General features: G+C 40.6%; 1 protein-coding gene across 1 annotated transcript in view; it reads left to right on the top strand.

Moving 5' to 3' along the window:
• LOC111145608 (cytochrome P450 3A12-like) overlaps nucleotides 1-11,486 on the top strand; it is a 41,112-nt gene extending 29,626 nt beyond the window's left edge. The window contains 2 exon segments of the mRNA XM_022500615.1: nucleotides 2,074-2,236; nucleotides 11,391-11,486. Coding sequence (XP_022356323.1) covers nucleotides 2,074-2,236; nucleotides 11,391-11,486 — 259 coding nt within the window.
• The last annotated feature ends 2,184 nt before the right edge of the window (nucleotides 11,487-13,670 follow it).

The following is a 13,670-nucleotide window of genomic DNA, read 5'->3' as shown; positions in this document are numbered from 1 at the left end:
TTTATTTCTGTTTAGGATATCACTGATGTCTTCTCTTCTTTTCTCAAGCCCAGTGAGTGTTCTTATGACTGTTGCTTTAAATTCTCCATTAGGCCTATTACTTGTATCTGTTTTACATAAATGTCTGGCTGTGGTCCAGGGATCTAAAGGGCCTCAGTTCTGGTGGAGTCGGTGTCAGGTCTCATTTCACAAGCAGACCAGAGCACACCTAGTTAAAACTCACCACTTTCAGGCCAGGGACCAAACATTGCCCACAGCAAGCAAGGAGAGCCTCTACAGACAGCTGGCCTGAATGATAGAGCTGACAAAACACAACAGCAGAGCCCAGGCACCACACACCAGTGACACTCTGTGAAGCTCCAGGCCCTGGGTGCTACATGACCTCTTATTCATAAGTCCATTACTTTCAGGAGCACACACAAGTCCCATGCTATGTGTGGCTGCAGTCCCGTGCTAGCTGTTGGTATCTGGGCTTCATTAAAAGCAAACTCATCTGCTCTCTAGCTGTCTGAGATATCTTCCTTAGAGGGGTCTTGAGCTTTCTCTTCTGGGAATTCAAAGCAGAGTCTGGCTTTGGGCAAAGCTTGAATCCTTAAAAGAGTTGGTGCTTTCCTGTTTATTGTATTGGTGAACAAAATTTGGAGTGAACTTTTTAGAGATCTAGACTTTAAGCCCCTGACTCGAAGCCCTTATGGCAGAGGCCTTATCTTGTTGTGTGGTGTCCCTAGTGCTAGCATCACGTTTACACACAGTACTTGCTGAAAGAAGTCAGAATTGACCAAGTTGTCTGTTCTTTAGACCAGGAACCCTGGTGGTTCCCACAGGTTCAGCAGTCCCCACTCCTGTAGCTTCTTGAACAGAAACCAGAGAGCACTTCAGGTACTTCTCTATAATTCATTCAATCATGAAAAGAAGTGCTTACCTATGTGTTTTGGGGACTGGGCCAGAGAGTAAGAAATCCACATATTAAAAAAGGCTACTACAAAGCATTTTTGACACATACACAGGCATATCCTAGAGACACACATCTATGAAATACTTTTAATGCATCATGTGTGCCTGTCACCTGCCCAACAACCACTAACCCATCCACATGCCATTGTAATCCTTCATCTGATTCCCATATTACATTTATGTACATCATCTGCGATCATTCTAGAATGCTCTCCATAACATAAGGACTTTAAAAAATAACCTCACCACAATGCCATTATCACTTTTCCAAAATCCACATTTTCCCTTAATATAATCAAATATTCAGGAATCAGTTTTAAATAAAATATAGGATTAACCTTCAAGGAATTTATACTCTCATGAAGCAGATAGACAGTGATTATACTGATTATACATATCGGAGAGTTTGACAACACTAGAGTAGCATCATGTGCCCGTGTGAATCTTCTGACTTGTTTTTGAAAGTGAGAGGAGGTACAAGTGGAGACGATAGGGATGAAAAGAGAAAAATAGAACTTTAAATCATGGGGGGTGGGGTGCCTGGATGGCTCAGTTGGTTAAGTGTCAGGTCATGGTCCTAGGGTCCTGGGATTGGGCTCCACTTCAGGCTCCCTGCTCCGTGGGGAGCCTGCTTCTCCCTCACCCTCTGCCTGCCACTCCTTTCTGCTTGTATGCTCTCTCTCTTTCTGTCAAATCAATCAGTCAGTCAATCAATCAGTCATGGGAGGCATTTTCTCTACTTTCTTTTTCCATGAGCATGTGACCAATGTAAGTGGGAGTGGAGGCAGGAATCGACCTTTCCTTCAGTCAGGCTCATTTCCTGCTTGCCTTTCAGGGTGTGAACATCTCACTATCCCAAATGTAATTCTAATGTTTTAAGATAAATCTTCAACAGCATTCATCTCATCTCAACAAGACTAAATGCTCCCATAGGGTATGGGAAATGCATAGGATCTATAATTTACTATGTCACCACAGAATCAGCATAGCAAGATTTCAGTCACCAACCCCCAAAAGTGTGTCCCGTATAGTCCTGGTAAGAATCCCAAATCCCAAACATGTAGCTCTTATGGCTTCTGTGTTTCACTAACATGTTCCCAACTTGTATTGTGGAACCAGGGTCAGCAAGAAGAACAAGGACAACATAAATCCTTACACATACCTGCCTTTTGGAACTGGACCCCGAAACTGCATTGGGATGAGGTTTGCGACCACGAGCATGAAACTTGCCCTTGTCAAAGTCCTGCAGAACTTCTCCTTCAAACCTTGTAAAGAAACACAGGTCAGAGAGATTGCTTTCTACATAAATAGTATTTTATTGTTTTTTTTTTCAAACTAAGAGATAAGTAACGGATATGTGTGTGTCAGTGGGGAGGGGTCATTTATCCTTAATAATTTGTTCTATCAGCCAAGAGAATCTATTTGGAGTCATGTGTGACCATTATTCAGCTCATGAGTGCCATGTCTGTGGTTTATGACCACTCAACCATAAGGGTCATCAAGTCAGTTACATAGCTTGACATGCTTATGCACAGACCTTTGAACTTGAGCAATGTTTTAAATTTCTCTCAAGTCCACTGAAAGGAAGGAAACATGTTGTGCATAGTCTTGACATGCAGTGATTATCATGACATGACTTTTTTTTGTTGTTTTGGTCTTTTTTAAGATTTTGTTTATTTATTAACAGACAGAGAGCACAGGTAGGCAGAGAGGCAGGTAGAGAGAGAGGAGGAAGCAGGATCCCCACTGAGCAAAGAGCCTGATGCGGGGCTCAATCCCAGGACCCTGGGATCACAACCAAAGGCAGAGGCTTCAATCCACTGAGCCACCCAGGCACCCCCATGACATGACTTTTGAAGGATGATCTTCTCCACCACAACTTACAGACACTCTCATGACTGTGGTTCTCAACCCCTATTTATACATTGGAATCAGTGGGTTCTTTTGAACCGAAGAACACCTGGGACACACAGAGGGGAGATCATCCCTCTTCTAGGAGAGCATCCTTGAGAGGCAGTGTTCACGAAGATGCCTCTCCAGGAACAAATCAGTGGGCTGGTACCTTTTACTCCCCCACCGCTCACCACAAACGCAGAGTCATCTGTAGGAAGCAGCACAGTGCCAGTACTGACTGCCCAACTCGCTTACACTGAGCCCCACCTCCCTGTGCTCTGGTGGGACTGCACTTCTCAGTCAGGCTTTCCTCCCAGCATAGCAGACCCTTTCCCCAGAAGACCAGCATAAACCCTTCCCCACACCAGGCCTCCTGACCAGAGGGTTCTACAGGGCCTCAGTTCTGGTGGAGTCAGTGTCAGGTCTCATTTCACAAGCAGACCAGAGCACACCTAGTTAAAACTCGCCACATTCAGGCCAGGGACCAAACATTGCCCACAGCAAGCAAGGAGAGCCTCTACAGACACCTGGCCTGAAGGATAGAGCTGCCAAAACCCAACAGCAGAGCCCAGGCACCACACACCAGTGACACTCTGTGAAGCTCCAGGCCCTGGGTGCTACATGACCTCTTATCCATAAAGCCATTACTTTCAGGAGCAGGAGACATAACTGGCTTTTCTAACAGAGAAGAAGGCAGAGACCTAGACAAAATACCAAGATGGAGGAATTTACCCCAAATGGAAGATCAAGATAAGACCACAGCCAGAGATTTATGTAAAACAGTTATAAGTAACAGACCTAATGGAGAATTTAAAACAACAATCATAAGGATACTCACTGGGCTTGAGAAAAGAAGAGAAGACATCAGTGATACCCTAAACGGAGATAAAAGAGTTAAAATAAGAATCAATCAGAGATGAAGAATGCAATACATGAGATTGAAAACAAGCTTGATGCAGTGAACAGCAGCTAGAGGAAGCAGAGGAATGAATTAGTGACCTAGAAGATAATGGAAATAACAGAAAATAATGAAGCTGAACAAAAGAGATAAAGAAGAATTATACAATGCAAGAATAGATTTAGGGATCTGTGATTCCATCAAACATAATAACATTTGTATTATATGAATCCCTGAAAAGGAGAGAGAAAAAGGGACAGAAAATTTATTTGAAGAAATAATATCTGAAATCTGGGGAAGGAAACAGACACCCTGACTCCAGGAGGCACAGAGAACTCCCATCAAAATCAAATAATCAGGCCAACACCAAGACATGTAATTAAATTTGCAAAATAGGATTGCCTGACTGGCCCATCAGTAGGACATGCGACTCTTGATCTCAGAGCGTGAGTTCAAGCCCCACACTGGGCATGGAGCCTACTTAAAATAAAAAATAATAATAATACAGAAAAATTTAAGAATCTTTTGAAAAAATCTGCAAAATATAGCGATAAAGAAAAAATCTTAAAAACACCAAAACCAAAGTGGTCTTTACCTTAGAAGGGAAAACCTATAAGGCTAGCTGGGGATTTCATTTTAGAGCTAAAGATACCTGCAGATTGAAAGTGATGTGATGGAGAAGCATTTATCATGCAGATTGATGTCAATAAAGAACTGGAGTAGCAGTACTTACATCAGACAAACTTTACCTTAAAACAAAGGCTATAAAAAAGAGACAAAGAAGAGCATTATATAATCATACAGGGGACAATCCAACAAGAAGATCTAACAGTTGTAAATATTTTATTAACCAATGTAGGAGTACCCAAATATATTAAACATAATAACGAACATAAAGGAACTTATTGATAATAACACCAGAACAGTGGAAGACTTTAACACCCCACTGACAGCAATGCACAGATCATCTAAACAGAAAATCAGCAAGAAAGCAATGACTTTTAATGACACCCTAGACCAGAGGGACTTAATAGATATATTGAGAGCATTCCATCCCAAAGCAGCAGAATGCACATTCTATTCAAGTGCACATGGAACATTCTTCCAAATAAATCACATATTGGGTCACAAAACAAGCCTCAAAAAATACAATAAGATGGAAATCATACCATGCACCTTTGTAGACCACAACACTATGAAAAGAGACATCAAACACAATAGCAAATTTGGACAGACCACAAATACATGGAGACTAAACAATGTTACTAACAATGCATGGGTCAGCCAGGAAATCAAAGAAGACCTTAAAAAAATACATGGATACAAATGAAAGTAAAAACACAATGACCCCAAACTTTTGGGATGCAGCAAAAGCAGTCCTAAGAGGGACATTTACAGCATAGAGGTGTGCCTCAAGAACAAGAAAAATCCCAAGTAAGCAACTTAACCTTATACTTAAAGGAGCTAGAAAAAGAACAGCAAGTGAAGCCTAAAACCAGCAGGAGGAAGGATAAAGATTAGAACAGGAATAAATGATATAGAAACCATAAAAACAATAGAACAGATCAATGAAACCAGGAGCTCTTTCTTTGAAAAAAATTGGTGAAATTGACAAACCTCCAGCCAGGCTTATCAAAAAGAAAAGAGAAAGGACCCCAATAAATAAAATCACAAACAAGGGATGGGAAGTAACAACCAATACCACAGAAATTTAAAAAAAAATTATAAGAGAATATTATGAAAACCCATATGCCAACAAATTGGACAACCTGGAAGAAATGGATAAATTCCTAGCAATATATAAACTACTGAAACTGAAACAGGAAGAAATAGAAAACTTGAACAGATCAATAATCAGCAAAGAAATTGAATCAGTAATCAAAAACTCCTAACAAACCAGAGTCCAGGGCCAGATGGTTTTACAGGAAAATGCTACCAAATATTTAAAGAGTTCATGCCTATTCTCCTCACAAATCTCTTCTATGAGACCAGCATTGCCCTGATACCAGTACCAGATAAAAGACTCCACTAAAGAAAACTACAGGGGCGCCTGGGTGGCTCAGTGGGTTAAGCCTCTGCCTTTGGCCCAGGTCATGATCTCAGGGTCCTGGGGTTGAGCCCCGCATCAGGCTCTCTGCTCGGCAGGGAGCCTGCTTCTCCCTCTCTCTCTGCCTGCCTCTCTGCCTACTTGTGATCTCTCTCTGTCAAATAAATAAATAAAATCTTTTTAAAAAGAGAGAGAGAGAGAGAACTACAGGCCAATATCCCTGATGAACATGATGTAAAAATGCCCAATGAATACTAGCAAACTGAATCCAACAGTACATTAAAAAAATCATTCACCACAATCAAGTGGGATTTATTCCTGGCTTGCAAGGGCGATTCAGTATTTGAAAATCAATCAATGTGATACACCACATTAATAAAAGAAAGGATAGGAAGGATATCATTTCAAGTATTTGACAAAGTACAACAACCATTCATGATAAAAGTCCTCAACAAGACACATTTTGAGGGAACATACCTCAACATAAAAAGGCCACATATGAAAAACCCACAGCAGATATCATCCTCAATAGGGAAAATGGAGAGTTTTTCCTCTATGGTCAGGAACAAGACAGATGTCCACAGACATCACTGTTATTTAACATAATAGTGGAAATCCTAGCCACAGCAGTCAGACAACACAAATAAAATGCATCCAAGTCAGCAAGGAAGAAGCTGAACTCTCACTACTTGTAGATGACATGATACTCTATATAGAAGACCCAAAACCTCCACTAAAAAGCTGCTAGAACTGATCAACGAATTCAGTAAAATTGCAGGATACAAAATCAATGCCAGGAATTTGTTGCATTTCTATACACCAAGAAGGTAGCAACGGAAAGAGAAATCAAGGAACCAATCCCATTTAAAATTGCACCAAAAATTCAGATGTCTAGGAATAAGCCTAACCAAAGAAGTGAAAGACCTGTGCTCTGAAAACTATAAAACAGAGATGAAAGAAATTGAAGAGGCACAAAGAAATGGGAAGACCTTACATGCTCTTGGATTGGAAGAACAAATATTGTTAAAATGTCCATACTACCCAAAGCAATGTACATATTTAATGCAATGTGTTTCAAATATCAACAGCATTTTTCACGAATCTGGAACAAATAATCCTAACATTTGAAAGGAACCACAAAAGAATCCAAACAGCCTTGAAAAGCAACCTTGAAAAGAAGAGCAAAGCTGGAGGCATCACAATTCCAGACATCAGGTTAGATTACAAAGCTGTAATGATCAAAACAAAATGACAGTAGCACAAAAATAGACACACACGTGAGTGAAACAGATTCAAAAGCCCAGAAACGGACGCACAACTATATGGTCAGAGAATCTTTGACAAAACAGGGAAGAATAACAAAGGGAAAAAGACAGTGTGTTCCACAAATGCTGTTTATTAAACCAGACAGCAACATGCAAAAGAATGAAACTGGGCTGCCTTCTTACACGATACACAAAAATAAATTCAAAATGGATTTAAAATCTAAAGGTGAGAACTGACACCATAAAAGTCCTACAGGAGAATATGGTCGGATACCTCTTTGACATCATCCACAGTAACTTCTTTCTACATACGTCTCCTGAGGCAGGGGAGACAATAGCAAAAAGAAAAACAAAAACAAAAACAAGAAAACAAACAAAAATACTACTGGGACTTCATCAAAATAAAAAGCTTCTGAACAATGAAGGAAATAACAGAACTAAAGGCAATCTACAGAATGGGAGAAGACATTTGCAAATCACATATCTGATAAAGGGCTGATATCAAAAGATATAAGAATTTATAAAAGTGAACACCCTGAAAATAATTAAGGAGGGCACATGTGGTGATGAGCACTGGTTATTATACGCAACTAATGAATCGTTGAACACTACATCAAACACTAATGATGTACTTAACTATATGTTGGCTAATTGAACATAATAAAAAACAAAACAGAAATAATCCAGGTTAGAAAATGGGTAAAAGACAGGAATAGACATTTTCCCAAAGAAGGCATACAGATGATGAACATACAAGGAAAAGATACTCAACATCACTCATCTTCAGGGAAATACCTATCAAAACTACAATGAGATGTCACCTCACCCCTGTAGAATGGCTAAAATCAACAACATAAGAAACAACAGGTGTTGGTGAGGGTGCAGAGAAAGAAGAACCCTCTTGCACTGGTTAGGAGAATGCAAACAGGTGCCACCACTCTGGAAAACAGTATTGAGGTTCCTCAAAAAGTTAAAAATATGACTACCATGATAGGTATGAAGGAGGGGACTTCTTGCAATGAGCTCTGGATGTTATATGTAAGTGACTAATCACTAAATTCTACTCCAGAAACCAGTATTACACTATATGTTAATTAACTACAATGTAAATTAAAATTTGATACCAAAAAAAATAGTACTACCTACAATTGTACTACTAGGTATTTACCAAAAGAATACAAAAATACAAATTCAAAGGGATATGTACACTCTGAGGTCACTCGCAACATTATCTACAATAGCCAAATTATGGAAAGAACCCAAATGTCCACTGACTGATGAATGGACAAGGAAGATGTAGCATATATATACAATGGAATGTTACTCGGCCTTTAAAAAAGAATGAAATCTTGCCATTTGCAACAACATGGATGGAGCTAGAGAGTATTACCCTAAGTAAAATAAGTCAGAGAAAGACAAATGTATGATTTCACTCATATATGGAATTTAAGAAACAAAACAAAGGGGAAGAAAGAGAGAGAGTGGCAAACCAAGAAACAGACTCTTGATGATAGAGAACAATCTGATGGTTACCAGAGAGGAGGGGGTGGGAGGAAGGGTGAAATGGGTGATGGAGATTAAGGAGTACATACACTTGTGATGAGCACAGGGCGATGTACGGAAGTGTTGCATCACTGTGTTGTATACCTGAATCTCATATTATACTACATTAACTAACTGGGATTTAAATAAGAAAAATTTTTAAAAATCAATAAAAATCCTGATGCCCAGGTCATCTGAGATTTTTCTAACATAGCTCACCCAGAGTGTGGCTTTAAAAGTGCCTCCATGGATTCTCATGAGGACGCAAGGTTGAGAATCCGTGGTGTGAAGTGTGTCTGCCAGATGTGATGGACTCCCATGATCCAGGCCGTTCTGGGTGCTTGGCCCCACCTTCTGCAAACCGGGCTCCAGTCAGGCTGTGTTCTCCTTTCCATCCCAGTCCGAGTTCTATGAAGGCTCAGCACGCTCTCCTCCCATCTGTTCTCATCCTTCCAGGCCTGGTCAGTCCCCAAACCCCTCCCTGGAGCCTCCCCATGCACCAGATCCCGTTGCCTCCTCTGCTCTGTTATAGGATACTACAGGCCACTGTCATCAGCAGAGTCCCCAAGATGAACGCTTTGTCATTAATCCAGCCACTCCGTTCTATGTTTTCTTCGGACCTAGGAACGTCTTTAACTCTAGCATCTCATTTAATTCCTTGAACTCCCACCAGTGGCTTATAGTCATCCAGTAAAGTTCACAAGTGATTTGAAGTTGATTGAGAGCCCTGGGATGCAAATTGTAAAGAATTTTAATTTTAATAATTTAACAAATGACATTTGTGTATAGGCTTGGGGTGTGTGTATGTGTGTGTGTCTTGTCTGTCTTTCTGCAGGGGAAATACAAGCATGCCATTTAAAATTTTAAAATAACAAATTACATTTTTAGAAGGATCTGGAAAACATAAAGAATTGTTGCCACTGAATCATCTCAAGCAAGGCTGTACAATACGGTCTACTTTTAGGACTTGTGCATTTATTATACAGCTCCTCCCCTTTATTAGACTTTTCAGAGAAGAGGAGGAAGACGGAATTGGTCTCCATTTTATTTGTGGCTTTGGGGCAGCTGCATAGCAGTGACTGACTACAAACAAGGGTCTAAGCCCTGAGAGAAAGCGGGGCTCTGGCACGCCCGAGCTGGGGCAGACACTCCCTGAAAGCTCCTGCTCACCCACGGGCTGGCAGTTCTCACCTTCCAAGGCATTTGCATACTCTTCTGTCAACCGACATTAGAAGGTGACTCTGCTTGTGGCTCCCCCACACTTTAGGATAGTCACTGGGAGAGAATGGGGCTAAAGGTTCACTCAGAATACTGTGGGGTCTTCAGCAGCTCACCATTTGCCTTATATTCTGGAGCCAGGAGATGGTAGAGAACAACCATCATGCTTCACGAAGAACTCCTGCCATCAGGAATGGATGGTTCCACTGGGAGAGGTGACAGGATCTTTAGCAGGGACGATGGCCACACATTAAAGTGTGTAAGACCCACTCGGGTTTACTTTGCAAGCTTGAACATACACAAAATATACTCTGTATTGCTTTTGAAAATGCTTTGACATGATGCCTAAGAATCTGGTTTAAGAGGAGAAGGGAGTTGAGGGAAATTGGAAAGGGAGGTGAACCATGAGAGACTATGGACTCTGAAAAACAATCTGAGGGCTTTGAAGGGGCGGGGGTTGGGAGGTTGGGGGAACCAGGTGGTGGGTATTAGAGAGGGTACGGATTGCATGGAGCACTGGGTGTGGTGCAAAAACAATGAATACTGTTATGCTGAAAAGAAATAAAAAATTTAAAAAAAATAAATGACCAAGAAAAACTGAAGAAAAAAAAAAAAGCCCTCTGAGAAATAATGTTATAGATTTCTAGGGAAGAACTAATTGTTGACTTCTCTATTTACCTACCTAAATGGATTCAAGGACTTCACTGAAGCACCAAATAACGTTCCCATAAAAACCTCTTGTTTTATAAAAATATCTTCAAAATTGTTCTTAAAAAAAAGTCTTAAGAATGTCTAAAATGGTCAAAAAATGCCAGTGCTGGGAGATAAGCATTATCACTAAAGCTAAGTAAATTTACATAAACTAGTAATAAGTCACTAATTTATGCATGCCTAAAATCCAGGCCTCAATCCAGGTTTTTTATTTTGTGTGTTTACTTTTGGATACATGGTTCTCCAGCTCTAGCTATGCTACTATTACTATTATTGTTTATTTATTTTTGTTTGTGATCTAATAAAGCAACCTGAAATCCTCTCAAAAAAAAAATAGATAGAAATTAAGATCAATTACAAACCTTTCGATATCAGGAACAAAAGAGAATGAACTCTTTAGACAATTTTCCCATCCTCTTATTTTATTTAAGCATCGATACTAAGAAGAAACATTATTTGTAGAGACAGAACGTAAAATAAGTAAATAAATACAATGTTAAATAAAAGTTATTTTATTAAAAATTAAATAAAAAATGAAAGTGTCCTGAAAAAAATAAAATAAACATTTATTCCTTTTACTTAAAATTAAAGTGAAAGGACCACAAACCCAACAAAATTTGATCCCCAGCCTGGTACAGAGTAGGTGCTCAGTAGATATTTGCCGAATGGGTGACGGATGTATCCTCCCACCCCCCAGTCTCGACAGTTTACAGAGTAGGAGTAAGATCCCAGATATAGGAGTCTAATAGTAGTATTTACGTGTTTGAAAAGCATTATTGTCCTTCCTGTTTCTTGTCTCCTTTGGTTTTGTTGTCAGTAGGGCTTCATTCCTGGTTTTCATATGCTTGTCTAACTGTTGTAGATTCACCTGGAAAGGAGCACTCAAGGGGCTGTTAAACTGGAAAAACCCATTGTTCTCAAGGTAGAGCCAAGAGACTGGAGTGTAAACAAAGCCTGACTTTCCCTAAGGACTTCCCCTTTGTTCTTCAAGATCCCGGATCACCAGAGACTTCAATTTACTTTGTGAGTAAGACCCAGAAATGAAGATGGCCTTCATATATTGCCTGTGACAGATGACTAGGGATTCTGTACATTCGTTTAGCTTTCTCCAGTGTCTGTGTGGAGCATTTATTGTGGAGAGTAAAAGAAGTCGCTAAAAAGTGCCAGAGATGTAGACTCAGCCTGTCTGGTTAACATAGACTACCCCCAGTTAGTACCATCTGTACCCCTGACCGTTGATTAAGAATAAAACTTCCTTAACAATTTTATCAACAAACTTTAAGGGAGACAAGAATTACTGTGGTGACTATAGTAGTGACATTTATATCATGTCTTATTTTGAACAGTCTACATTAAATATTACACTGAGCCAGTCAGTCAACAACTCTTTACAAAAATACTAACCAATGCCTTTGTGTACATTAAGGGGGAATCCGTAGAAGTGAGGAGTGAGAGCCAGTGACTAAATGTTTTGACCATTATAGTCGCTGGGTGGGTGGAGCTCGTTCAGAACTCCAATGTGATATATTATGATAAGTGAGAGTTAATCCACTGTGACTTTGCCCATTGGTCAGAAAGTATATTCACAATTTAATTCTACAGGTTGTGGAGCACATGTTTTTTGTAACTTTCGACTGAAGCACTTAGTATTATATGATTCCTTTTGATTTCATGTTTTCATCTCATCTGCCCTGTTTTTCTGGTAGGCAGGGAACATGCTTTCTCTTTGTATTTCAGCCTCAGCTCCCAACTGTCCTGACACAATGAACATCAAATCAGGGATGGTTGATTGGCCAGTGCATTGGACAGAAAGGCTAAAACCATTTGTCCATTTCGGCTGGTATCAGGAGCTGCACAGGAGTCTTCTGTTTCCTTCCCCACCCCATCCCTACTTTCCCTTCTCTCTTCTCTTCCTTTGCCTCCCTTCCTAGATAATTCAGTCCTAAAGCCATAGGTGGGGCACAGCCAGGTGGGCAGCCCCATATTTGGGGTCAGGGGCTGAGAAGGGAGTCACACTGACTACAAATCAGAAAAATCAGAAACTAAGTAGGGTGCGAAGGGTAGTCACATGAGAAGCAGCCTGGCATGGGTGTGGGAGCCCGAGCTATGTCCACACATAGGGGTGGTCTGTCAAGAGTCCACAATGGGACGGGGTAAGAAGACCTCAACACCACCTCTGTCATATTCTTACCAGGGAGACAAACCTGCAAAAAATTCTCCAAAAAATCAGACAAAACCAAATAAAAGAATATCTACTCTTAATCTATAACTAGTGTATAATCTTCAATAAAATCAAGGTCCTAAAAGTGATTTAAAAAAAAAAGAATAAACAAGCCCAGATTGGAGGCACTTGCCCCCCCCCCAGCCCCACCTCAAAGCAAACCAAGACTAATGAGTTTCAACCTATCCCAGGAAGGTGACATTTTAACAGTCCATCTGAAATTTCCTGATGGCTACTGGTGAGTCATCTTCAGGATAGAAACCCTGCAAGTCCATCCCCCAGAAGGAAGGTGTCTTGACTAGAAACAATCCTTTCTTTTCCCTCTGTGCACTTCTTGCCCCACCCTTCTCCCTAGAAAACCCCGCATTTTGTACATTCCTGGGAGCAACTACCTACCTGCCAGGTGGGATGGTGCCAATTCATGAATCCCTTAATAAAGCCAATTAGGGCTTCAACTTGATCACTGGAATTCTGTTCTTTAACAAAAGCCTTAACTTAGACGAAGTAAGTGTTCCAGACTGAAGTAAAGAGACTAAAGATAGGTGAAATGTAAAATCAGTGACCAAGTGAGGTCCTTCTGCTATAAAGGACATTGCGGGGACACTGGGGAAACGGGCTCTGATGGTTACTCGGCAGAAATGTGTCAGCGCCCACTTCCTAACTTTGAGGAAGAATGTCTTTGTAGGAATGACAGGGGATTCTGAAACATTAGATCAGCAATTTACTCTGAGATGGATCAGGAGCAGAGTTCTTAGAAGAGACTCTTCTGGAAGCTTGTGATTGTTCTCAGGAGAAGAGGGTCACAGAAGCAGCGTACACAGCTCTCTACATCCCTACCTTAGTCTGACTCGTATTATTTAACGCAACAAGGCAGGACCACACAGTGATGAGAGATGGGGAGCTCTGAGACTGGAGCTCCTG

This window comes from Enhydra lutris, unplaced genomic scaffold (assembly GCF_002288905.1).
Source record: "Enhydra lutris kenyoni isolate GAN:26980312 unplaced genomic scaffold, ASM228890v2 scaffoldscaffold13, whole genome shotgun sequence".
Taxonomy (NCBI): Eukaryota; Metazoa; Chordata; class Mammalia; order Carnivora; family Mustelidae; genus Enhydra; species Enhydra lutris.
The sequence above is the reverse complement of the archived record's forward strand: the minus strand, read 5'-3'. Positions and strand labels throughout refer to the sequence as shown.